Source organism: Narcine bancroftii, chromosome 2 (genome assembly GCF_036971445.1).
Source record: "Narcine bancroftii isolate sNarBan1 chromosome 2, sNarBan1.hap1, whole genome shotgun sequence".
NCBI lineage: Eukaryota > Metazoa > Chordata > Chondrichthyes > Torpediniformes > Narcinidae > Narcine > Narcine bancroftii.
The window spans coordinates 372,703,619-372,731,100 of record NC_091470.1 but is presented as its reverse complement, the minus strand read 5'-3'; the positions used below and the strand labels follow the sequence as shown (position 1 = coordinate 372,731,100).

The following is a 27,482-nucleotide window of genomic DNA, read 5'->3' as shown; positions in this document are numbered from 1 at the left end:
TCGGAGCTGCCTTCTGTCTGGAAGGGTACTTGCTGTTCTAAGAAGGTCACGTGGTTTTGCAAGTGGAGAGAATTAAACAGGTTTTTTCTCACAGAGGGAGAGACACAGAGATCAGTTTTACAGTGTTACGGCCAGAGTTGGGATAAATGGCTCATTTTCTGAGTGGCAGGCGGTGACCAGTGGGGTGCCACAGGGATGTGTACTGGGACCCCAGCTGTTCACAATTTACATTAATGATCTCGTCTGGTCCTCGGGACTTATCAGTATGAAGACCTAGCATTTCCTCTTTCTTACCCTCAACATTCAGCACATAAGCTGACGTCATATTAATCAAGGCCTCTCTCTCTGATGAGCACTGAAGCAAGGTATTCATTCAGGAACTACCCTACCTCCAGGCATATATTCCCTTCTTTATCCTTAAGTGGCCCTTCTTTCACTCAGGTAATTCTTCTGTTCTTCATGGATGTATGGAACACTGGAGGGTTTTCCTTAACCCTACTTGCCAAGGCCTTCTCATTCCCCCTTCTAGCTCTCCTAAGTCCTTTCTTAAGTTGCTTCCCAGCTACAATATAATTCTCATGAGCTGTTCCAGATCTGCTTCCTGGACCATATGTATGTGTCCTTCTTCTTAACTGTCTCACCTCTTTTGTCAACCATGTTTGCATTATCTAACCATCTTTTCAGTGAGACAAACATATCTAGAACATGCGCAAGTAGTCCCTAAACATCTCTCCTGCTCTGTAATATTTTGATGGATGTTTACGGTGGAAGGAAAGTGTTCCTGGCCTTGCCTGCTTTCCCAGGGCACTCCAGCTGTGAGTCCCACTATCCCTGGGGCTTACCTGCACACTGTCACCATGATGCCCAACACAGTGATGGCAGTCAGGATGTGCTGGACTGTCAGCACATCCTCATCGTACACGGTGAGGGTGATCAGTACAGCCAGGATGGAGCCCGAGAAGAAGGCCAGATTCTGTGCGATCACCGTCAGCAATGGCGAGGTGAAGGAGTTCATGTACTTGGCAGCCGGCTTGTAGCCGCAGCTGAGCCGGGCTTGCAGCTCGTGGTCCAGCTCATTGAAGTGCCGGAGGTAGAGACGCCCGAAGAGGGACCAGCGACGCGCACCGAGGCTCCCTGGCTCTCTTTTGATCACTTCGGTGTAGCTGAAGAAGGCGTAGAGGATCTGCCAGACCAGAATGAAAGGGCAGAGCAGGAGGTTGGCCACCCCCATCATCAGCACCGTCCTGCTCAGCTGCCGAGCCAGCTCCAGCCGGCTGCCAGAGCGCTTATACTTTGGGTGGAGGTTCCACTTGTTTTGGAAAAGGGAGCCAGGGCCCCAGAAGAAGATCAACTCAAAGTTGTACTTCAGGCCCTGTGAGAAGAAGATGACGTCGCCCAGAAACGGAAGGCTGAGGCGCACGGGCAGCAGCGACTTGTTCACCATGGCCACCATGTAGTTCTTGAAGCGGAGGATGCGGTGATAGATGTCCAGTTCTGTCAGCTCCTTCTTGTGGATGCACATCTGTTGCTCCCGCTGCAGCTGGATGAGCCGGGCCTGCACCTCCTGCCATGTGTAATTACACAGCTCGACCTGGAGAGGGAAGGAAAGGCCATGGTCAGCCGATGCCCCAGCAGGTTCACACACTGGATCTGTTCCTGGGCTCTCAGCTGGAGAATCAGCGACCAGCCGGCGAGGAGCCCAAAGGCCCAGGAGTGACGGAGAAAATCCTGTCATGGTTACCCCACCAAGCATTTGTGGTCATTCACCAAAATGCTCTGTACCCTGAGCAGGTCCTGGCAGATTGGAAGAGAACAAATGTCACAAGATCACAAGATTCAGGAGCAGGAGTAGGCCTATTGGCCCATCGAGTCTGCCCTACCATTCATTCTAATCATGGGCTCATCCATTCTCCCATTCAGCCCCACCTCCTGGCCTTCTCCCCATAACCCTTGATACCCTGACTCATCAAATACCTGTCAATCTCTGCCTTAAATACACCCAATGACCTCATTTCCATGGTCGCCTGTGGCTACAAGCTCCAGACTCATGACTCTCTGGCTAAAGAAATTTCTCCGCATCCGTTTTAAATTGAAGTTCTTTTATCCTGAGGTTGTGCCTCTTGTCCTAGACTTCCCATCCTTGCCACATCTACTCTGTCCAGGCCTTTCAGCATTTGAAATGCCTCCTTCATCCTTCTTTACTCCACCGATGACAGTCCAAGAGCCAACCAATTAACCTCCAGCCCTGGCACGTACTTGTAGGTTGAAATGGCCTGTTCTGTGTTGTATGTCTAAATTAAAAATTAAAAGATTGGCCATCCCTGCTCTATGAGGTCTCCCTTCATTCTTCTGTACTCCAAGTATAGTTCAAGAGCTTTTATTCCTCATATTCTAATCCTTTTATTCCAGGTATCATTCTAGTAAATCTTCTCTGAACCTTCTCTAACAGCAGCACGCCTTTTCTCAAATACGGCATCCAAAACTCCAAGTGAGGTCTCACCAGTGCTTTACAGAATCTCAACATTACATCCCTTCTCCTGTACGCTATCCTCCAGAAATGTCACATCACTCTTCAAAAAAGGATGTCGGGAGCATCTGGATAGAAATTGTTTCATTAGGCAGGCACACCTGCAAATTGGAGGACCAACATGTCATCTTCTGTGTGGGCACCCTCCAACCAGATAGCATTAACATTCACTTCTCCAATTTCTGTTAAACACCACCCCTCCCCACCATCTTTGTCCCCATGTCTCCTTTCTTCCAGCTCTGTCCCTCTTTCTTTTCCCTCTATCTCTTTTCAAAGAGGCAAAATCAATTCTCACCCTTCCTATTACCATATCCAATTATCACTGTTTTGTTGGTCTAGTCTCCTCTCTTTCCCATTCTTTCACCTTTCTCTTAGTCTTTACTGAATACCTGCCTGCTTTAACTTATCCCTTGAGGAAGGCCTCGGGCCCAAAACGTCAGTAATATATCTTTACCTTATATGGACACTGCAAGATTACCTGAGTTCTTCCTGCATTTCTGTGTTTTTAGACGCAGCAGGAATTCAGGAAGGGTAGGTCCTGTTGGACAAATTTTCTAGAGCTCTTTTGAGGATGTCATGAGGTTAGAGGAACTCAAGAGTTAGGATAAATGGCTGTTTCTGTAGTTGGTAATTAGAAGTGAGCAGAATGCAGCAGGGGTTTGGTGCTGGGCCCACCATTGTTCACGAGATATATGAACAATTTGGAAGAGGGGGCTGAGTGTAATGATACTTTATAAAGTGGAAAAGCAAGTTGTGCAGTGGGTGGAGAGGTGGTGGGGTTAGAGAGAGAGAGTATGAGAATGAGAGAGAGTGTCCAGCAAATGGAGTAAAAGTTTGGTGAATAAGAGGTCAGAATCAGATTTTATTGTCATGAACATATCACAAATTTCATCCACTTTTGAAGGGAAAGTGGTGTGTTGTACAGAAATCTGGGAGTGCTTGTACCTGCATCATAAAAAAGGTTCTCTCCCCACATCCTTTACACGACAGGTAATCAAGAAAGCAAATGGGATGTTGTCGTTCTTTGCTAGATGGGTTAAATTTAGGAACATGGAGCTTTTTGCTATAACTGTACAAGGTATTGATGAGGCTGCATCTGGAGAACTGCATGCAGTTCTGGTCTCCTTACTTGAGGAAGGATGGACTGGCTTTGGAGGTGGTGCAGAGGAGGGTCACCAGGTTGATTCCAGAGATGAGGGGGAGGGTTGCCCTACAAGGAGAGATTGAGTTGTCTGGGTCTATACTCGCTGGAATTCAGAAGAATGAAAGGGGATCTTATCGAAACAATAAAATTATGAAAGGGATAAAGGTAGAAGCTGAAATGTTGTTTCCACTGGTCAGTAAAATGAGAACTAGGCAAGTGTAAATAAATTCAGGGGAGTAGATCTAGGACAGAGGAGGAACTGCTTTTCCCAGAGGGCAATGAATCTGTGGAATTCTCTACCCAAGAAGCAGTAGAGGCTGCCTCAATATACTTAAGATGCAGTTGGGTAGATTTTTACATAGTAGGGGAATTAAGGGTTATGGGGAAAAGGTGAGTGTGGAACCAAGTCCACTGCCAGATCAGCCATGACCTTACGGAGTAGTGGAGCAGGTTCAATGGGCCAAATGGCCTCCTCCTGGTCCTAATTCTTGAGTTCTTCACCCACAGTTTGAAAATGAACAAAATCTAAAAATTATCAGCTCCTTTCACTGCCGTGGAAAGGCAGAGAACATAACAAAGGACCCATCTCCATCCCCCTATCAGAGAGATAGCTCAAGGGGGTCAAGAGTGTGCGCACAAACAGGTTTGAAAACAGTTTCTTTCCTGCAGTCATTGGGCTCCTGAATGAAACTCACAACAGTGCTCTCGTGCGGCATGGCTCCAATGTAGACATTAAGAAGAGTGAGCATCCCATTCCTGAACATCCTGGCATAGGTGTTTGGAACAAATGGCAGCAGTAACCTATACTTGTGTTTACAACAGCCACACACAGGGATATGCCTCTGGGTTTGTCCAGTTAGACCCTTAAGTGTATCAAGAAATGAGCAAAACCACAACCCTCCCAACCACACTGACACAATGGATCATTGGGTGTGAGCTTTCCAAAAGTCCCTAGAGAGCTGTGGGCTGTACCGTGGGGATCTTCAGTGCTTTGATGTAGAACATTCTGATTTCCCAGTAGCTCAGGAGATTGCAGATAACTTTGACTAGTCGATAGATCCAAAACACAACAGCCATGATCAGGAGGAAGATAATCCAACCATTATTCCGAATCCTGGAACAGAAATGGAAGAAGGAAGTAACAAGGCACCACGCACCTTCGTGGTTGAAGTGACAACCCCAATTTACAAACCACATTCACGAAAGGGAAAATTAGAAACACAGAGAGAACGCAATGTAGATGGTGGCAGTGCTGCAGTGTAGACCTGGCGAAAGCAGGGATACAGCGCTTCCCCCACAGGGTCCTACCACCCAGTCCGAGTGCCAAAGGCTCCACACAGGCTTTAAATGGCCTGTGGAAGGAGCCAATGGAGTTTTATTTAAAATCCTTTAACCATGGGGTCTGTGCCCAAGATGGCGGTGCATGTGTACAACAGTGGTACAGGGCACCAGTCACAGGGAGAACACTCACTGGGATTCGAGAGGGTGCTGAGGATAAGCAGGATTCCTGAAGATTTCCTTATTGTGTCAGAAGTTAGGACCTGTAGCTCGGTTTTCTGATGGTTTGAGTGAAACTGGTCTGAGCAAGTGCAGAGGCTGCAGGAGCGCTGGAAGTGAATCCATGGACACTCAGTGACAATGACGGGACTTTCTTTTGCTTCTCTTTCTCTGACTGTTAAGGGGCACCGAGCAATGCTAATGGTGAATCTTTATCTGCCTTATGGCAGACTAAAGCCAGTTTTGTATAATATTACATTTCTGCTTTATTACATGACAATAAGTATTATCTGATCTGATTATTTTGCATTTCCATCATTCATTCAGATGTCCCACATTTTTCCAATGTTGAGAAGTGACAATTAATTGCAATAAAACTATACCCTCAGGTCTCTCTGCTCTGCAACACTCCCCAGAGGCCTGCAATTTACAGTCCAAAGTCACACTGTGGGAGGGGCAGTACTGGGGGGGTCACTATGGGAGGGGCAGTACTGAGGGGGGGTCACACTGTGGGAGGGGCAGTGCAGAAGTCATGGTCCGCACCGCTGGGAAGACAGAGAAGGATAAATGATTTAACTGGGTGAAACGGGATTTGAATGGAAAGGTTTTGTGTGCGAGGTGTGGAAGAACTCAGGAAACCTCTTGTTAAGAATAAGTCTGCTGCTTGTGAGTAAAGTTCTGCTGTCTCCAACTCCACAGTTCCAGCCATCAGCTGGCAGTTTGCCAGGGTGGATTAAACTCCACTGTGCAACTACCATCTTTGACAAATTTGCTTGTTAAAAGGTAAATATTGGTGAGTCACTGCCGGTTCATCACTGAATGGCTTAGCAGACGATTGTTGATGACTTTTTGATGGTGTCACAAAGGCCTGGAAACCTTGGCTTCACCTTTGAGGAGTTCGGGAGGCTTTGGCGCATTGCCAAGGAGCCAGTTCACAAGGCATCTGGGACCTTCTATTTATCACTCTGCTATCTCAATGTCTGGATAAAGGACTCGCATCTCGGACTCTAGTTTTGACGTGGGGAATACAGGATGGTGTGGTCTGAGAAGAATTGAGTTAGCATGACTTCAATCAACTTGAGACTTGCCCTCTACTGTTGTGAACTATTATTAATAGAGTGGTCTAGTTTGTTTGTTTTTTGTAAATGTGCCAGGCCTGTCTTCTGTAAGACCTAGACCATACAGGAGTCGCGTTGGGCCAGCGACTTCAATGACCAGGAATTCTTTGGTATCACTGGAACATGGCAATGTGTTCGTGATACTTGTCCCCAACAACCACAGTTGGAAAATGCACAAAAGTAATGGTGGGGAGCGATGGGACCCCGGCCATTACAGAGTGTGAAAATGGAGGATTCTTGGGAATCTACCTCAGAGGATCTTTCCTGGACCCAACGTACTAATGGCATCGTGAAGAAAACTCCTCAGGAGTTTGCAGAGGTTTGGTATGACACCAGAAACCCTGGCAAATTTCCACAGCAGTGTGGTGGAAAGTGTGCTGACCAGCTGCATCACAGTCTAGTATGAAAACACCAATACCCCTGAGCGTAAAGCCCTCCAAAATGTAGAAGACACATTCCAGGACATCACAGGCAAAACCCTCCCCACTATGGAGTACATAGTAATCATCAAGCAGCAATCTTCAAGGATCCACACCACCCAGCACAGGTTCTGTTCTCACTGCTGCCATCAGGAAGGAGGTGTCGGAGCCACAAGACTCGCACTACCAGGTTCAGGAACAGCTACTATCTCTCCACCATCAGACTCCTCAACAACAAACTCAATCACGGACTCATTTAAGGGCTCTTTATTAATTCTACACTTTATTAATTTTTTTTGTTCTCTCTGTATTGAAATTTGTTTACATTTATTACCTGTTTACTGTTCTTTACTTATCAAAGAAGCTCGAAGGTGATGGGTCTAGTCATGAGTTGAGTTGATTCACAGACATCAGCTGTCTGTCACTTCAGCGGCTTGGTTGAGACTGTGTTTTATGGAGACACGGAGTGTGCGAGGGCACAGCTCCTGCTCGCAGGCTTGAAGGGGTTGCTCCTCAAGTTCTGGTCGCATTTCAGCCTGATCTTTGGGCACCCAGTACGGAGGAGGGAAGGTCGGTTGAGAGTTGTGCTAATCAGTCTTGTACTGGACCTGACCAAGATGGCCATCCATGGGACCAAGCAGTGGGCAGTTGAGGGTCCAGCGCAGGTTGACTGCCTGCCCATCTTCTAAAGACACCAGTGTGTCTGTGTCTCCCTGGAGAAGGAGCACTCAGTGCTCAGGGCAGTTTGGAGGGTCTCCAGGAACAGTTACCCACCCACCCCCAAGGGTTTGACGGTATTGACAATCATGTTTCAATTTGTAACGTGTTCAATGTAAATAACCTGAATTGTAGACAAATGAAGTATTTGTAACTTTAGCATAATGAATAATAAAAAATGCAGTATTGATTTATCGTCTAAAAAGCAAATTAAGAAAGGTCCTTACTGAAGGAGTGCAGTATTATTGGCTAAGTTCAGCTGGTGGAACAACATAGGGTCCTTACTGAAAAGGGTCATTACTGAAGGAGTGCAGTATTGTTGGCTAAGTTCAGCTGGTGGAACCACATAGGGTCTTTTCTGAAAAGGGTCCTTACTGAAAGAGTGCAGTACTGTTGGCTAAGTTCAGCTGGTGGAACAACATAATGCTAAAGCATCACCTCTCACTTGTAAGTGTCATTTTCCACTTCTGAAGATTTTGACATCTGAACGTGGAGCCCTCCCCTCTGATCCCCTCCCCATGATGGTCAATGGTAGCAGGGAAGAAAATATCACACTAAACCAGGACAAGATATGATTGCTAATGTTCTTCTCTACACTGCAGTCATTTCATGGACATTTACTGATGCTAGCATATTTTAAATTTAAACATATAACCAAAACCATATAACAATTAAAGCACAGAAACAGGCCAATTTGGCCCTTCAAGTCCGCACTGATCCAAGTACCCTCCTCTATCCCACTTACCAACACTCTCCCCATATCCCTCCATCCCCCTCCCATCCATATACATATCCAACTCTTTCTTAAATGACAAAATTAACCCTGCCTCCACCACCTTTCTCGAAAGCCCATTCCACATAGTAACCACTCTCTGAGTAAAGAAGTTCCCCTCACGTTACTCCTAAACCTTTGCCCGTCAACACTCAACCCATGACCTCTTGTATCCTACTCTCAATGGGAAAAGCCTTTCCACATCAACTCTATCTATCCCTCTCATTATCTTAAACACCTCTATCAAATCCCCCCTCAGCCTGGTAACAAGGCATTTCTGGTCCACAAGTCCGTGTTGCCCAATTTACACCCAATTACCATACACCCCTGATACTTTTTGAACAATGGGAAAAAACCAGAGCTCCTGGGGAAACCCCACACATACTTGGGGAGAACGTACGAATTCCTCATAAACAACGTGGGATTCGAACCCCAGTCCCAATCACTGGCGCTGTCATGATGTTACACTAACTGCAATGCCAACCGTGCCACCCCATTTTATTTGATCAATTCACTCATCTTAAATTCCTTATGAACTTTCAGAGAAGCACAGTAGGAAACTGACCCAGTAGCCAACCCATTCAACATCACCCATTAATCTCACTTGGTTCTCTCACAATCCCATCAAACTGTTTCACGTTCCACTGCTCACCTACACACTAGGGGCAGTTTACAGCGGTCAATTTAGCCTATCAACCTGCACGTTTTTGGGATATGGAAAGGAACTAGAACATCTGGGGGATACCCACATGGACACAGGGAGAACGTGAAAACTCCACATAGATAGCACTGCACTGTGAGACCGCAACCCCACAAGGGATTGGAAGTGATTGGAATTTCTGGATCATTTGACCCTTAAATTATCCCCAGCACCCCACTTTGTGCAGTTGGGAAAATTAGGAAGGTTTGATGTGAAAACCCATCTCCGCTCATCCTGATGTTCCAGTACAGATAACTAATTGGGCAGCACAGTTGCAGCGTCAGTGACCGGGATTCGAATCTGGCGCTGACTGTAAGGAGTTGGTATGTTTTCTCCGTGTCTGTGTGGGTTTTCCCCGGGTGCTCCAGTTTTCTCCCACCATTCAAAACATACTGGGTTGTAGGTTAATTGTGGAGCACAAGTTTAAATGGCTGGAATCAGCTTCTACTGTTTTGTAAATAAAATTTAAACAAATTTAAAACTTCTCATTGAAAGGCTATTATTTATCTGACAAGGGCCAGTATATTTTGCTCTCTCCGGGGATAGTCTCAGTTCTCGAAATCAATTCACAGCATCGACATAAACAAGAGCGCACTGTCCTTGACTACAGCGCATCATCTATTCATTATGTTGATGAAATTCCACCCCTCTTCCTGGCAATGGTCTGAAGCTGAACCAACCTACTCACCACAAGAGCAGAAGACATGGAAATAGGCCATTCAGCCAATTGAGTCTGCCGATCCATGTCGTAATGAGCTGATTCATTTTCCCACTCAGCCGCACTGCACGGCTTTCTCCCCATATCCTTTGATAGCCGATCAATCTCTGCCTTAAATACATCCAATGACCCGGCCTCCACAACCGCCTTTGGCAACAAGTTCCACAGATTCATCTCCCTCTAGCTGAAGAAATTCCTCCGTACCTCTGTTCTAACAGATGCCCTTTAATCCTGAAGTTGTGCCCTCTTGTCCTAAACTCTCCCATCGTGGGAAACAACCTTTCTACATCTACTCTATCCACACCTTTTAACACTCAAATTGTTTCAATGAGATCCCCCCCTCATTCTCCTAAATTCCAATGAATACAGGCCAAGAGCTGTCAAATGCTTTTCAGAATCATTCTTGAGATCCTCCTCTGATCCTTCTCCAACATCCCGCGCTATCTGTCTGGAGTTTGTACATTCTCCCTGTGTCTGAGTGGGTTTTTCGCAGGGGCTCCATTTTCCTCCCACTGTTTGAAATGTACCGGGGGTTGTAGGTCCACTGGGTGTAATTGGGCAGCGCGGGCGAAAGGGCCCTATTACTGTGCTGTATGTCTAAATTTAAAATTGAAATCCTTTCTTAAATGAGGAGCCCACAATCCTCCACGTGAGATCTCACCAGTGCCTTATAAAGCCTCAACATCACCTCTCTGTTTCTATCTTCCATTTCCCTTGAAATGAATGTCAGCATTGCATTTGCTTTCTTCACCACCGACTCAACCTGCAAGTTTACCGTCAGGCTCCTACACGAGGGCTCCCAGGTCCCTTTGCAGCTGAACATTTTCAATCTTCTCCCCATTTAGAAAATAGTCTTCCCTTTTTTTCCAACTAAGTGCACAACTGTCCATTTTCCGCCACTGTATTTCATTTGCCACTTCTCTGCTTATTCTTGGTTCTTGGCCTTCCAGAATATTCCGTATGGTTTTTAAACTGGAGGTGGGGGAGGGTGTGCTTAAGGAGGAGATTTTCCTAATCTGTCTGTCTGGCAGCTTCCGTATTTATTCTAACCTACTCATTCCTCCATCTACCTTGGTATCATCTGAAAACTTGGCCACAAAGCCATTCATGCCATAATCAAAATCAGTAATATACAACATAAAAAGAAGTGGCCCCAACCCCCGACCCCTGTGGAAAACCACTAGCAACTGGCAGCCAATCAGAATATGATCCCTGTATTCCAACTCTTTGCTTCCTGCCAAACAGAATGTCCTTCCCACACTTGTATTATTCCTGTTTGTGATGCAATTATGATTAATTTTTAGTTATAAAATATATATTTCTTAGAATGTTAGTTTCTCTTGGTTAGTAATCTCTTGGTGCCTGCCACATTGACCACCGCCAGTGGGCTGATATCGCCTCAAACCGTGCATCTTGGCGCCTCACAGTTTGGCGGGCAGCAACCTCCTTTGAAGAAGACTGCAGAGCCCACCTCACTGACAAAAGGCAAAGGAGGAAAAACCCAACACCCAACCCCAACCCACCAATTTTCCCCTGCAACCGCTGCAACCGTGTCTGCCTGTCCCGCATCGGACTTGTCAGCCACAAACGAGCCTGCAGCTGACGTGGACATTTACCCCCTCCATAAATCTTCGTCCGCGAAGCCAAGCCAAAGAAAGAAAGTTTTTAGGTGGAGAGGGACACACAGGCACCACAGACCCTTATACACTCAGAGAGAAACCATTTTGGAAGTCAAAAAGTCTGCTTGGTTATTGTTCTTCTGGAAGCCTGTTTGCTTAAAAAGACTGCTAATTCAAAACTGCAAACAGTCATAATGACTGTTCTCCATTGAGAACTCCAAAGAATAGGTGTTGGCTGGAGAAGCAGCTGTGTATGCAAGAAAGCCATTTGCTGGATGAGCTGTGCAGATGGATCAGAATCTGATCCACTCAAACTTCTGGAAAAGATGCTTTTAGCATATAGATGTGAAGTAACTTCATATAAGTGCCATATTTCATGCCTTTGGAATAATGAAACAGAATCAGTGGTGACATCATGTCACATGATTTGAGATTGGTTGAGAGAAGATATTACTGAAATTAGGGGCATTTTGAAACCAGAAGATGCCTGGCCATTCTGTAGGTAACACAGGATTGAAGGATTGAAGGGGCTTGACCATCCTGTAAGTCACACAGGATTGCAGTAACAAAAGACTTCTTATGTTCTCCTGATGAAGAGGAGGAACACTGAAAAAGTAGTTTTGAAGAATTTAGGCACTTCGCTGTCTCTTTGAAAAGAAGACAGATTCTACTGTGTCCATTTTCATGTGGCCATTTCATGTAGCCCTTGTCTGGGTTTGTGCAATCATTGTGGGATAGCCACTTCACTGCCCTTTTGGAAAAGAGGACAGATTCATCATGTGGAACACAGATACCCAAAATCTCCATGCAAGAGAGAGAAAATCATTCGTATAAAGAAACATTGCTCTGAAAACGACTCGAGAAGAGAAATTTGTGAATTTTAGAGGTCTGATGACATGATGTTTTAAAATTCTTCATTATTGCTTTTGTGCAACAATTTAAAGAAATCGGATGCCTCACACTACTGCATAATTGCTTTTGAACAACAGGAAAGACTTTTGAGTTTTAACACTAAAGCTTTAACCACATAACCACTTACAGCACAGAACAGGCCGGTTCGGCCCTACTAGTCCATGCCGTAGCAAATCCCCACCCTCCTAGTCCCACTGACCAGCACCCGGTCCATACCCCTCTAGTCCCCACCTATCCATGTAACGATCCAGTCTTTCCTTAAATGTAACCAATGATCCTGCCTCGACCATGTCTGCCGGAAGCTCATTCCACATCCCTACCACCCTTTGCGTAAAGAAATTTCCCCTCATGTTCCCCTTATAATTTTCCCTCTTCAATCTTAAATCTGAGACTCTCTCGAATCAAGCTTAAACACATATTAGTGTGTAATGGAGTTAAGTTAGAGTTAAGTTTAAAGTTAAATAAAATTTTGTTATTAATAATTAATAATAAAAAATGATTGCTTTGAAAGTACCATCGTCTGTGGTGAATTCCCATTACTGCTGGTTTAGTACATAAACACTGTTATAACATAGGGTCTTGCTAAGTAGTCTCATGTGCAGCACCTTGTCAAATGCCATCTGAAAATCCAAATACACACATCCACTGCATCTCCCATATCCAGCCTGCTTGTCACTTCAAAGAATTCCAATAGGTTTGTCAGTAAGATTTTCCCTTGAGGAAACCACACTGGCTTTACCTATCTTGTCATGTGCGTACTCCGTAACCTCATCCACTACAATCGATTCCAACATCTTCCCAACCACTGACATCAAGCTAACCTAACTATAATTTCCTTCTGCTGCCTCATTCCCTTCTTGAAGAGTGGGATGACATTTGCAATTTTCCAGTCCTGCAGGATCATACCAGAATCTATTGATTCCTGAAAGATTATTACCAATGCCTCCACAATTTCTACCGCTACTTCTTTCAAGACCAGAGGGTGCAATCATCGGGTCCGGAAGAGTTAGCCATCCTTAGACCATTCAGCTTTCTGAGCACCTTTTCCATTAAAGTAGTAACTGCACTCACTTCCCTTCCTTGATACCCTTCAACATCAGGTAGGCTGCTAGTGTCTTCCACAGTAAAGATTGATGCAAAATACTCATTTAGATCCTCTGGCCATCTCCTTGTCTCCCATTATTATTTCTCCAGTGTCATTTTCTAGTGGTCCTATATCTACTCTCAGCTCTCTTTTATTCTTTATATACTTGAAGAAGCTTTGATAATATTTGCTGGCCTATTTTAATAATTAATCTTTTCCCTCCTAGTAAGTATTTTTAGTTACCTTTGACAAGTTTTTAAAAACTTTCCAATTCTTTTCTACTTACTAATTTTTGCTTCTTTTTACTTAGAACATCGAACAATAGAGCACAGTACAGGCCCTTTGGTCCTTGGTGTTGCGCCAACCCATAAATTCCTTCCTAAAAAAAGCACTAAACCTTCCCTAATATATAACCCTCAATTTTTATTTCTCTTAAATGCACCAATGTTTCAACCTCCACCACCATCCCTGGCAAGGTATTCCAGGCCCCCATATCTCTGTGTAAAAAATTTACCCCTGACATCTCCCCAAAACTTCCCTCCCTTCACTTTGCACACATGTCGCCTGGTGTTTGCTGATCCTGCCCTGGGAAATAGGTGCTGGCAGTCCACCCTATCTATTACTCTCATAATCTCTATCAAGTCTCCTTTCATCCTTCTACGCTCCAAAGAGAAAAGTCCCAGCTCTGCTAACCTTGCCTCATGAGACTTGTTTCCCAGTCCAGGCATCATCCTGGTAAATCTCCTCTGCCCCCTCTCCACAGCTTCCACATCCTTTCTGTAATGAGGTCACCAGAACCGAACACAAGTGTGTCTCACCAGAGATTTGTAGAGTTGCAACATGACCTCTCAATTCCTGAATTCAATCCCCTATTAATGAATCCCAGCATCCCATAGACCTTCTTAACTATCCTATCAACCTGTGTGGCGTCCTTGAGGGATACATGGATTTGGACCTCAAGGTCACACTCTGAAGTAACCGACCATTAACCCTGGACTCAGCCTTCTGGTTTGTCCTTCCAAAATGTATCACCTCACACTTATCTGGATTGACCTCCATCTGCGAATTTTCTGCCCAACTCTGCATCCTGTCTATATCCTCTTGTAACCTTTGACAACCTTCAGTTTCAACCACAACTCCTCCAACCTTCGTGTCATCTGCCAACTTACTGACATCCTTCTGCTTCTTAATCCAGGTCATTTATAAACATCACAAAGAGCAGGGGTCCCAGAACAGACCCTTTGGCACTCCACTAGTCACCGACCTCCAGGCAGATACTTTCCTTCCACTACTACTCTCTGCTTTCTTTCAACAAGCCAATTTTTTATTCACATGGCCAAGATTCCACTGATCCCGGGCCGCATGACTTTCTGGATAAGTCTCTCATGGGGGACCTTGTCAAATGCCTTGCTAAAATCCATGTCGACCACATTTATCACCCTACCCTCATCAATTTCTTTTGTTACCTCCTCAAAAAATTCAATTAGACTCATGAGGTACAACCTTCCCTTCATAAAGCCATGCTGACTATCGTTGAGTAAACAGAACTTCTCCAAATGCTCATAGATCCTATCCTTAAGAACCCTCTCCAAGAGTTTACACACCCCTGACATAAGGCTCACCAGTCTAGAATTCCCAGGATTCTCCCTTTTTAAACAAGGGGACTACATTTGTCATTCTCCAATCCTCTGGCAACTCCCCTGCAGCCAAAGAGGATTCAAAGATCAAAGTACTGCTCCAGCTCTCTCTTCTCTCACTTCCCACAGCAGCCTGGGTATATCGCATACAGCCCTAGGGACTTAACAATCTTGATATTTTTAAGAAGATCCAATACTCCCTCTTCCTTAATCTCCACATTGTCCAACATACAGGCCTGTTCAATTTCGACCTCACCCTGATCAAGATCCTTTTCACTTATGAATACTAAAGCAAAGTATTCATTTAGGACCTCCCCAACCTCCTCCACCTCCAGGCACGTTGTCTCCTTTATCCTTTAGCGGCCCCACCTTCATTCTCATCATCCTTCTGTTCTTCACATACACATAGAACCCCTTGGGGTTCTCCTTAATCCGACATGCCAAGGCCTTTTCCTGCCCCCTTCGAGCTCTCGTAAGTCCTTTCTTAAGCTCCTTCCTGGCTCCCATATACTTCTCATGAGCCCTTCCTGTTTCCTATATCTAATGTACGCTTCCTTCTTCCTTTTGACTAGTTGCCTGACCTGTTTCATCAGCCAAGTTTCCCTTTTCCAACCACATTTTCCTTTCCCAGTGGGACAAACTTATCAAAAACCCTGCTGGTGGTCTCTAAACGTCCTCCTCGTTACCTCTGTGCTTTCACAGACTGAGGGACCGACCAAAGTGGGTACAACACTGGATCTCCTCTCAGGGAATGAGGAAGTGACTGAACTGTCACCACTTGGCAGGACAGAGAGACCAAGGGGTTCAGCTGCATATTTTCGCGGCAGTGAACACTCAGGTGAACATGATAGGGAAGAAGGTGTTTGGCAGCTGGCCTTCATTGGACGGGCATTGGGTACAAACGTTGGGAACACATGTTACAGCTGTACCTGGCATTGGTGAGACTACCCTCGGAGAACTGTGTGTAGTTCCAGTCATCCAGCTACAGGAAGGACATCAATAAGCTGGAAGGGGTGTGGAGGTGATTCGCCAGGATGATGCCATGACTGGAGGGGTGGAGTTATAGGGGTCTGTATTTCATGGAGTGTCGGAGGCTGAGGGATGATCTTACATGAGGGGTACGGATAAAGTAAATGCAAGATTTATTTAAGATGGATTTGCAACTTTACCCGTTGGTGTGTGTACTGGGTTATATGAATACATTGATGACAGGATTGCAATTGGAAAACCCCAAAAACTGCATTTATAGCTAGAAAATGTATAGCTATTACATGGAAAAGTTATGTTGAATTGAAAATAAAAAGATGGCACAATGAATTACAATCCTGTCTTTATTTGGAGAAGATAACTTATAATTTGCAAAATAATTATCCTTTTTTAGTTAAAATGTGGAATTAATATTTGAAATGTATGGGTTTGGATATTAAATAAATGTCGTTATTTGCGATGTAAAGGGTTGGCACACCAAACAGCAACCATTAAATACCCGGCATAATTGGGTTTTTTAGCTCTGGGGGAGGGGGGTGGGTTGTAGGGGGTGGTTGAGGTGGGAAGTGGGGCGGTAGGGTTTTTTTTGTATGTATGCATTTCGTAAAACTTTTAAATAAATTTTCAAAAAAAAATAATCCTCTTCAATAGTTTGGACCCCACTGACGGAAGGCTCACCAGTCTATAATTCCCAGGATTTTCCCTGTTACCTTTTTTAAACAAGGGGACTATATTGGCCATTCTCCAATCCTCCAGCACCTCCCCTGCGGCCAAAGAGGATTCAAAGATTATCGCTTCTTTCCCAGCTCCCTCTTCTCTCACTTCCCACAGCAGCCTGGGGTATATCACATCCGGCCCCGGGGACATCAATCTTGATGTTTTTAAGAAGATCCAACATTTCCACTTCCTCAATCTCCACATTGTCCAACACACAGGCCTGTCCTATTCCCACCTCACCCTGATCAAGGTCCTTTTCTCTTGTGAATAATGATGCAAAGTGTTAATTTAGGTACCTCCCCAACCTCCTCCACCTCCAGGCACACGGTGCCTCCCATATCCTTTAGCGGCCCCACCTTCATTCTCGTCATCCTTCTGTTCTTCAAGTATGCATAGAAAACCTTGGAGTCCTCCTTAATCCTGCATGTCAAGGCCTTAAAGGGGCATGACCTCTCCTAAGTTCTTTCTGAAGCTCCTTCCTGGCTACCATATACTTCCCATGAGCCCTTCCTGTTTCCTGCTTCCTATATCTAATGTACGCTTCCTTCTTCCCCTTGACTAGCTGCCTGAACTGTTTTTTCAGCTACGGTTCCCTTTTCCTTTTCCCAGTGGTCCCCAAACTTCCTCCACATGACTTCTGTGCTCTCACCCTTAAACAGCTGTTTCCAATTTATTCTCACTCCCACCCTCAAATAGCAATCTGATAATGACTAGATCACCCCTTTATATGTGGTGTTTGACCAGGACACCAGGAATAACTCATGCTTTTCTTCAAAATGCTGCTGTCAGATTAGTTACCTTCGGCTGAGGGGACAGATGGTCTCTTGTTTCACGTTGCCTCAGAAAGAAAAACTGGGAACTGTACTGGGATTGCTACCCCAGACTTCAGTGCTCACTTCTTTGAAGCAGGGCTTGAAGCCCACATCCTTGTTACTCAAAGGTGGGACTGTAGCCAGCCACAGCAGGCAGGGATTTATTAAAAGATTGGTGGAGACAGTAGTGAGACTGGATCACAGTGAGCAAGGAGCCAGCACCGGCCGTGCACTGGCAGCGACTCAACATGGAGAGAAAAAGAGCATGTGGGCCAGCTACTTATCAACATGCCATGACATAAACGCAGTGGTTTTCCTGCAACCTGCCAATGACCTTGGTACACCACTGAAAAATGTTCAGTAAACATTCAAAATTTAAATTTAGACATACTGCATGATAACAGGCCCTTCTGGTCTACCAGCCTGTGCCACCCAATTGACCTACAGACACTTGTGCTCAGGCGTTCCTTCCTCAGTTCCTGGGTGTCTCGTTTTAGTTTACCGGCGTATGTTACTTTGGATAGAGGACCACAATTTTCTTCCTCACTGTGGACCGCCTTGTCTTGCTGCAACAATTCACCATACAAATGCCTATCATCCCCAGGCCAATGGAATGGTGGAAAGATTTCATCGATATCTCGTCGGCCTTGATGGCTCGGTTAGAGGGCCCGACGTGGGCTGATGAGCTGCCCTGGGTATTACTGGGCATTAGAACAACTTCAAAGGAGGACCTCCAAGTTTCATCTCCAGAGCTCGTGTAGGGGCACCATTGGTGGTTCCAGGGAAGTTCATCCCCTACCATTCCAACTCCAGTGATGATGCTAAAGAACTGTTGACCAGGCTAAGGGAGATGGTGGGAAAATTGACCCTTATACCACCATCATCGCATTGAGAACACTCTTCCTTTGTGCCTGAAGACCTCAAAAACTGCAAATATGTCTTCGTCTGTAGGGGAACACTTGGTCAATCTTTATAGACTCCTTACAAAGGACTCTATAGGATACTCAGATAAACTAGGTCAACCTGTATTTTGGACATTGGAGGGAAACCGCAGTCTTTCATTATTGACAGGCTTGAACCAGGTCATGTGGACAAGTCTTCCCCACTGCAGCAGCCAACAGTCCGTCGCAGAGGTCAATCACCTAAGACAGACAAACATTTCTGCCTGCTTTTTTTTGGGGGGGGGGGGGGTGGCACAGCGTAGTAGCACTATGGCGGCACCACAACTCCCAGAATGGCATTGAACCAGCCATGTGATGTCAGCATGTGTCAAATGCGTGATTCTGGGTTTTAAAAGGTTGCGCAGGTGATGAAGAGTAAATCCGTTTGATTCACTCGAAAAACACCTTGTGTGATTATTTCATCATGTCTACTGTGATTCCAGTGACCACAAAGTCAGGCTTATCCACACAGCAACTCTGGTCTCAGCCTTTGTACTCCCCATCCCTCCTCCAACTTGGAAGCCAACTTGTTTTCTCTGTTCCCTAGTCCTGACCAAAGGTTTTAACATGAAGGGTTTACTGTTTCTCTTCCCATAGATCCTGCCCAATCTGCTGAGTAGTGCCATGTTTTTATTTCAGATTTTCTGAGCATACAGACTTTCGATTTTTTTTTTTAAAAAGAGATAAAGAGCCAAAGGAGACATCTAGATAGGGAGAGCAAACTCACTAAGAAGACACTAACTGAGATACCCAGGGAAGGAGAATAGAAAAAAGGCAGGAAGAAAGATTGGTGACTGAGGCAGATATTGGAAAGGAAAAAGGCATTCAGGGGAATAGTAGAGTGGAAATGGATTAACAGATGAACTAGGTGGAATCAGACACAAAGAAGTCCATAAACTGTATGTATTGTTTCTCTGTGGCACTCCGAGGGCAGCAGGGTTTGCGTGACGCTATTATAGTATTAGCAATCCAGGTCCGAATCCGCCGTTGTCCATAAGGTGTTCTCCCCGTCTCTGCATGGGTTTTCCCTGGGATTTCTCCCACCCTTCAAAAGGTGCAGGGGCCGTTGGTTAATTTGGAATACAGATACATAATTCCCTGAAAGCGGAACCACAGGTGGATAGGGTTGTAATAGGGTTTGTAAAGAGAGCTTTTGGCATATTAGTCTTCAAGGATCAAAGTAATTCAGGAGTTAGGATGTTGTATAAGACAACGATGAGGCCAAATTTGGTGAATTGTGTGCAGTTTGGTCACCAAACTACAGGAAAGAGATCAATAAGATAGAAAGAGTGCGGAGAACATAGACTAGGACATTGCCCAGATTTCAGGAACTGAGCTACATGTTAAGGTTAAACAGGTTAGGACTTTATTCCCTGGAGCCTAGAAGAATGAGGAGAGATTTGACAGAGAGAGTCAGAGTAAATGTAGTTTGGCTTTTTCCAATGAGGATAGGTGAGAAGACATGGGTTAAGGGTGAAAGGGGAAAAGTTCAGGGGAACTTCTTCACACAGAGAATGGTGGGGGTGTGGAATGAGCTGCCACCTGAGGTGATGAATGTGGGCTCAATTTAACATTTAAGAAGAATTTGGACACGTACATGGATGGGAGGGGTATGGACGGCTATGAACTGGTTACATGTCACTGAAACAAGGCAGATTAATAGTTCAGCATCAACTAGAAGGGCTTAATGGCCTGTTTCTGGGCTGTAATGTTCTATGGTTCTACAGGTGTAATTGGGGGGGGGGGGGGGTGGGGGCATGGGCTTAAATGGACGAAATCTACTTGTACTGTGCTGTAGAAAACAGCCACCAATACAGTGGTGACCCTGTTGCCCAGGGGCCACTATACTCAAACAGACAGTGTGGGAGCCTAGGACCGAGTGGTTGAAATCTGAGCCAGTTTAAAGAGGACTTGCAACTGTGGATTGGCAAACTGAAATGTTTTAAACAATTGTACAGCGTAATAACAGACTCATCAGCCCACCATGACCTTGCTGACTTTGCCCTTCAATACTAATCCCACTTACCCATGTTTTTATATCCCTCCATGCATGCCTGCTTCGGAGGCCGTCTGAAGGTTTTCAAATGTTTTTTTTAAAGTTTACGAAGTTTATTTGTTTTCAAAATACCTAGTGCAGTGAGAAGGGATCTTCTGTGAGCAGTAACAGATTATCTCTTACATTCGTACATCCTAAACGTATCTGGTTCCCCCCACTCCCCCCCTTCCTCTGATAGCAAACTTCAGATATCAACACTCTCAGTGCTGTGATGGAATATAGGTATGTTTTTGGGAGATAAATTGGGGCAGGTTTGTTAGTGTCGGTCACATACAAACACTTTAAAACAGATCTTATTTAAAATACTGGAGCTCTGCTCATGCTAGACATGTTGGGGCCTCAGAGCCTTTGCAAAAGCTTTGGAGAGTGCCCAAGAGACTTCACTAATGGATTGTTGTTTACAAAAAGGCAACAGATGAAAGAGCTTGTCGGAGCCGACTTCTGTATGGAGTGGAACTTGCTATTCTAAGACGGTCATGTGGTTTTGAAAGCAGAGAGTGTCAAACAGACTTTCTCTCAGAGAGAGAGAGAGACACACACACACACAAAACAAGTGGGACTAGAACAGGACAAGCTGGCAAGCTTGTGGAAAACCCCATTTGGAAGACGGGTTGTGAGTTCTTAGTTCAGCCTGGTCAAAGCCCTTGTGGTTCATGCAAAAGGAGTGGACTGGCTGTCTAATATTTCACTTGGAATAAGTGAAACAAAAAGGAACTCTGTGGTGACCTAAAAGAAAGAGGTTATCATCTGGTGAACCCTGAGGGGGCAAGTTTCTTCAGTAAGACACTGAAGTGACTGATGAAAAAGGAATCAGTTGTGGGTGTCCAGCAAACAACAAACCAACAAGAACCTTCCTGACCAGTAACCATTTACCTTTCAAGCACCAAAGCTTGGCGAACTTTATAAATGTTAAAATCTGTGCACAGTATAAGGATTTCCTGCAACCAGTGAACTTGGAGGGATGAGAAGTGAGATTGGACTGTGAACCAAATAACTTTTCTGAACTTACACACACATTACATACACGTGCACTTAGAATTAGAAGGGGGGTTAAGTTGGGTTAGTTAAGTCAATAGTGATAAGTTAAAGGTGATTCTGTTTTCATGTTTAAAGATAATTAAAAGCAACTTTTGTTTAAGTAACCATTTGTCTTGGTGAATATCTATTGCTGCTAGGTTTTGGGGTCCTCTGGGCTCGTAACAGTACAAAAAAATAAAAACTTGCCCCTCAGATCTCCTTCCTCTCACAAAAAACCTATGCCCTCTTGTTTTTGATACCCCTACAAGGGGAAAAAGATTTTGACCATTGACTCCATCTCTAATCATCTCAAAAACTTCTGCAGGTCACCTTTGATCCTGGGAAAACAAGCCCAGCTCAGTGGTTAAGGTTAACAGAGGTAGGGATTTTCTTTCTGGAGTGAAGAAGGATGAGAGGCAAGTTCAGAGTCTACAAGATTATGAGAGGCATAGGTAAGATGGACTTTTTCCCAGGGCAAGAGAAGCAAACACCAGAGGATATCTGTGCAAGGTGAGGAGAGGAAGGTTTAGGGGAGACATCAGGGGCAAGTTTTTTTTAAAAAAACATAGGTTGTAGTGGGATCCTGGAATGTGCTTCCAGGGTGGTGGTGTAGGCTGGAACAATAGGGACATTTTAAAAACTCTTAGTCAGGCACAAGGATGCAAGAAAAATGGAGGTTTACAGGTGTGAGGCTTAGAGTGTTGAGTCGGTTTGTATAGGTCGGCACAGCATTGTGGGCCAAAGGGTCTGGACTGTGCTGTAATGTTCTATGATATCTGGGATGAACTTCCAGAGGAAGTGGAATCTGGGTGGAGGATTCCATCATAGAGGACATAAAATATTTTAAAACATCATTCAGGAGAAAGAATCAAAACAACCTTCAAAACAAAGGATTATTTAACTATGGAACATTTTCTCAAAAAATGTAGAGGCCAACTTAATTGGATCAAATAATGCAGGAAAATGGGATCATGAGGGAGCCCATCCGGCCCGTCGAGCTTGCTCCACCATTCAATAAGATCATGTCTGATATCATTGTGGACTCAGCTCCACCTACTTGTCTGTGGCCCCAAATCCTAAATTCCCCTATGATGCAAAAACCTAGGTTTTAACTATATCTAATGAGGCAGCCTTTACTGTTTCCTTGGGCAGAGAATTTCAGATTCACTACTCTCCGGGAGAAGCAGTTCCTCCTCACCTCTGTCCTAAAAGCAGGTGGTAGCTGTATAATCGCGTAGACTGGAGACAGGTCATTTGGGTCAGCACATCCACCCTTCCATATGAATCCCTTCGTCCAGCACTCGGCCTGCACCCTTCTATAGCTCAGAAGTTAATTTAGGCCAGCCATTCTCAACCTTTTTTTGACGATTGCCTCCTGAGGATTCTGCTCAAAGTTTATGGGCCCCCTTCCCTGAGAAGCAGACAAGTTTAGTGGGCTTCTTCTGAATTTCTCTCCTCCCGACTGAATAAAAAATATTTTATGATTTCAGTCCGTGGCCCCCCCCCACCAAATGTGCTGTGGCCACCATTAAGAACGGCTGATCTTGACACCTCTTATCTCAGTGGTTCTCAACCCTTTTTTTCTCTCCACTCACATAATCCCTTACTAACCACAGATGTCCTTCTAGGTGCTATTGTTAATAAGGGATTACTTAAGGCAAGTAGAAATAAAGGCTGAGAACCACTGACTTCAAATGCTGTCAATGACACCACCTCCAACCCTCTCTGACACAGTGTAACTGGCACAAACCATCACCCTCAACCATTTCCATTAACCCCAGATAACCAGTATGGCCACAACGTCTGCACCAGCTCAGTGGGTGACATGCCTGACTTTCACTTCAGTTCCCTTCCAGAGTGTTGACAGCACACTCCACTGTGGAAGTGAGGGAATGTTGCACCGAAGGGGCCACTATCGAGGAAGCAGCACCAAGCTGTCACGGAGGAGGTATCCAGGACCGCCGCACCGTCAGAGGGGTAAAGGCGAGGGAGTTTGGCACTGTGGGAGGGGAAATGACATAGGAGCTCCACACTGTTGGGAGCTGCAGTGCGGAGGGCACATTGTGCTAAAGGCATGGCATTGAGAGAACGAGGCAAAACTTCAGGGTCACGTTCTGGGTGAATTCAGGCCTCTCTTCGCCGGGTGATGCAATCCCAAGTCATCAAAAAGCAGGGCGATTTTCTCTAGTATCGAAATATTTGTAAAAAAACTCAACACAGCTGAATGTACCTCACGGATATGGGTTAGGGTTGGATTTTGTGCTGCATTTTCCTACAATTACATGGCAAAGTACTTCAGTGGTCTAGTAGGGGCCAGAGAGAAGGCCAGGAACTTCTGCGATAATTCTGAGTACTTTTTAAACCACTGAATTCACAACCCAAATCATCAAAAGAATTTAGAATTAACGTCTCAAAGTTCCCCTGAGCAGAGCAGTGTCACGTGGGGTAGATTTGTCTGTGCAGGTTAGATTTCAAAAGTTGACTGACATTAATTAGTGATTATCCTGTTACAAATGTGGGCTTGTAAGCACTTGAGTTCACTGTGGAGAGTGTTCTCAGTATCCAGAGGGCCAACATCACACCACTCAATACTTTTTAGCAGAACCAATCAGTGAGCTGCTCCCTTCTCAGACCAACTGGCAGATTGGCCTATTATTTACAGCAACTTCCCAATTCCACATTTAACTCTTTGTCTGCTGACATCCGAGCTGCTGGGTTACTTGAAGAAACTGGGCAGCCCGCTTTGCACAATGCTATTACAACGCCAGCGACTCAGGTTTGAATCACGCACTGACTGAAAGGAGTTTGTACTTTCTCCCCGTGTCTGTGTGGGTTTCCTCCCATGGGCTCTGGTTTCCTCCCACTCTTCAAAACATATGGGGGGGGAGGGGGTTTGGGGGGCATGGGTTTGTGAACTGAAAGGGCCTGTTACCATGCTGTATGTCTAAATTTAAAATAAAATGACCACTAGCTTCACCTTTGGTTCAAAAGCAGAACTTGGGACCAAATATAAACTAAAAGGGTCAAAGATTTATCTATCTGCCTGTCTGGTTCAGCTCTGTATTCAGCCATCAAATGTCCAGCAACGGCTCTTACCTTGTGGTACATTCCTCAGTGGGTAGAATTGCATCAGGGAGCGTGACTTTATTTCTCTCCGGGTACCCAGAACCAGTGTGGTTTATGAACTTATTTGCAAACAGTACATCATATTCCACACAGTTGAACAGGAAAGTAGTGAAAAGCACCACAAACAAGAACTGCCTGAAATACAGAAAAGGGACAAAGCTCAGATCAATGAACTGTCTCCATTGTTTCCAGTCCAAGATTCTTCCCGTTCCTATGACCACTTCTGAAATCACAAACTCTCACTAAGGATCACGTGGAAGGAACTTTATGCAATCGACCCCACACTGTCCATGTTCTGAGAACATCACAGAGTCAGGAAACAGACCCTTCAGTCATCAACCACCCACTTTTGTGTATGTCACTACAATCATAGCGTCTGCAGTTTCCTGCACAACCACTTGATGTTGATGCCATTTTCTGTTCTTCTGAAGTTTTCCAGGGCAACAATAGTAAATATCAGAGGACATCTGTTCAAGGTGAGTGGTGAAAAGTTTGGGGACATGTCAGAGGCAAGATTTTTACTCAGTAGTGGGTATCTGGAATGCATTGCCGGGGTCGGAGGTGGAAACTGGTTCAAAAGGGTAATTGAAAAGACACATGGATGTAAGAAAAATAGAGGGTTATGGGTGTGAGGGAAGGAAGGGTGAGATTGTCGTGGAGTAGGTTTACATTGGTCAGCACAACATCATGAGCTGAAGGGACTGTACTGTGCTGTCATGTTCTATGTTCAACTCACTCCCCACATTCTCCTACTTGCACTCGGGATAATTTACCCTGGCTAATTAACCTGGCAACCTGCACAGCTTTGAGATGTAGGAGAAAACCTGATCACATGGAGAAGATGACAAAACCCACACAAGGTTTGGAAAGTGTAGAGTGTCTAACCTGTCTTGTACCTGGCCTTGGGAGTATTTGACAGGACACTAAGCAGAGACTTCACACCATTTAACTTCACGTGCACACTTACCAGATGCTAAAGGCTTCTACTTACACCAGTTCGAAGAATTCAGAGAGCATCATGCAGGCAAAGCCATTCTTCTGGTGGAAATGATATATGTGAGCAAGTTAAGGATGTCTTCTTTCTGCGGCAGTGGTCCCACAAACAACGTACAGGTGGAGAGGCTCCACTATCTCATCCAATAAAATACACCATCTTTTCCTTTTTTTCTACCAAAGGGGATAATATCACCTTTCCCGCATTATATTCCATGCCATTACCCATTTTCTCTGCCTGCCTCTGTTCCCTTGAAGTATTTCTGCATCCTTCTCATACCTCACTCTGCCATCCAACCTTGCTCAAGTGGTAAGGAAGCCATTGGTAAGGATTCTTAGAGATAGGATTTGCTTGCATTTGGTCAAGCATGCATGACAGATTATAGATATGTTTTTGGGAGATAAATTGAGGAAGGTTTTTATTTTAGTGTAGGTCAGATACAAACACTTTAAAACAGATCTTATTTAAATTACTGGCGCTCCGCTCATGCAAGTCAGGCCGACGCCAAGAGCCTTTGCAAAAACTTTGGAGAATGCCCAAGAGACTTCACTAGTGGATTGTTGTTTACAAAAAGACAACAGATGAAAAACTCGTTGGCGCTGCAGGTTGTCTGGAGTGGAACTTGCTGTTGTTCTAAGAGGGTCATGTAGTTTTGCAAACAGAGATAGAAAAACAGGCTTTTTCCTCTGAGAGAGAGAGAGAGAGAGAGAGAGAGAGAGAGGGAGAGAGAGAGAGAGATCAGTTCTGCAGTTCTACAGTCAGCAGCAACAGCTGGGACTGGAACAGGACAAGCTGGCAAGCTTGTGGAAAACCCCATTTGGAAGTTGGTTTGTGAGTGCTTAGTTCAGCCTGGTCAAAGCCCTTGTAGTCCATACAAGAGGAGAGGACTGGCTGTCTAATGTTTCACTTGAACTAAGAGAAACAAAAAAGAACTCTTTGGTGACCTGAAAGAAAGAGGTTATCATCTGGAAAACTCTGATGTGGCAAGTTTTTTTGCCGGCAAGACACTGAAGTGGTTGATTAAAAAGCATCAGTTGTGGGTGTCCAGCGAACAACAATTCTCTCTTTGAAAACCGACAAGAACCTTCCTGAGCGGTAACCATTTATCTTTCAAGCACTAAAGCCTGGTGAACCTTATAAATGTTAAACTCTATGCACAGTATACGAATTGCCCGCAACCAGTGAACTTGGAGGAATGAGAAGTGAGATTGGACTGTGAATCCAAGAACTTTTCTGAACTTACATACACGTGCGCTTAGGTTAGTTAATAGTAATAAGTTAAAGTTTGATCCTGTTTTCACATTTAAAGAAAATTAAAAGCAACTTTTGTTGAAGTAACCATTTGTCTTGGTGAATATCTATTGCTGCTGGGTTTTGGGGTCCTCTGGGTTCACAACACATGTGGTTATTGAACCAGCTAGTTTGGATTGGGGCCGATCATGTCTTACGAACTTTGACTTTATTGAGGAGACAATGATGGTTGAAGAGGGCTGGGTAGTGATTGTTATTATGCGGACTTCAGTAAGGCATTGACAAGGACCTTCATGGAAGGCTTATCCTTAAAGGTTAAGCCATGTCGAATCCATGATGAGCTGGTAGGGTGGATTCATGACACAATCTCTCCACCTGCACAATTAACACAGACAGTGACGAGCTGTGGCTTCAGCACCAATCCTCTGACACCCCACTGGTCAGTCTCGCAAGCCAAACATGACCCACGCACTGTTCAAATGCCTCAACATTGTGATTTCTATTTTTGTTTTATGACCTCTTATTGAACAGAGAACAGCACAGGACCGGGCCCTTTCGCCTTTGCCACTTCAGAGAACTCTGAATTTCAAGATTCTTTTATTGTCATGCAATAAAACAAAAAATGTAATATTACACAAAATTTCCAAAAAGTCTAGATAGGGTTGAGTTTAAGTGGCTGGAACTGTCTTCTACCCTGCTGCAAACAGTTTTTAAAAA

General features: G+C 44.8%; 1 protein-coding gene across 8 annotated transcripts in view; it reads right to left on the bottom strand.

Annotated features, from left to right (window-relative positions):
- The window catches only part of atg9b (autophagy related 9B), an 87,898-nt gene that overhangs the window by 31,698 nt on the left and 28,718 nt on the right, over window positions 1-27,482 (bottom strand). For all 8 annotated transcript variants that reach the window (XR_011352607.1, XM_069922663.1, XM_069922659.1 and 5 more), the window contains 4 exons: window positions 25,512-25,576; window positions 24,491-24,655; window positions 4,644-4,785; window positions 843-1,591 (listed from right to left, as the gene is read on the bottom strand). Coding sequence is in view for 7 of the 8 variants with exons in the window: in XM_069922663.1 (XP_069778764.1) it covers window positions 843-1,591; window positions 4,644-4,785; window positions 24,491-24,655; window positions 25,512-25,576 (1,121 nt within the window). In the remaining variant the exon portion in view is untranslated. The remainder of the gene's footprint in view (window positions 1-842; window positions 1,592-4,643; window positions 4,786-24,490; window positions 24,656-25,511; window positions 25,577-27,482) is intronic.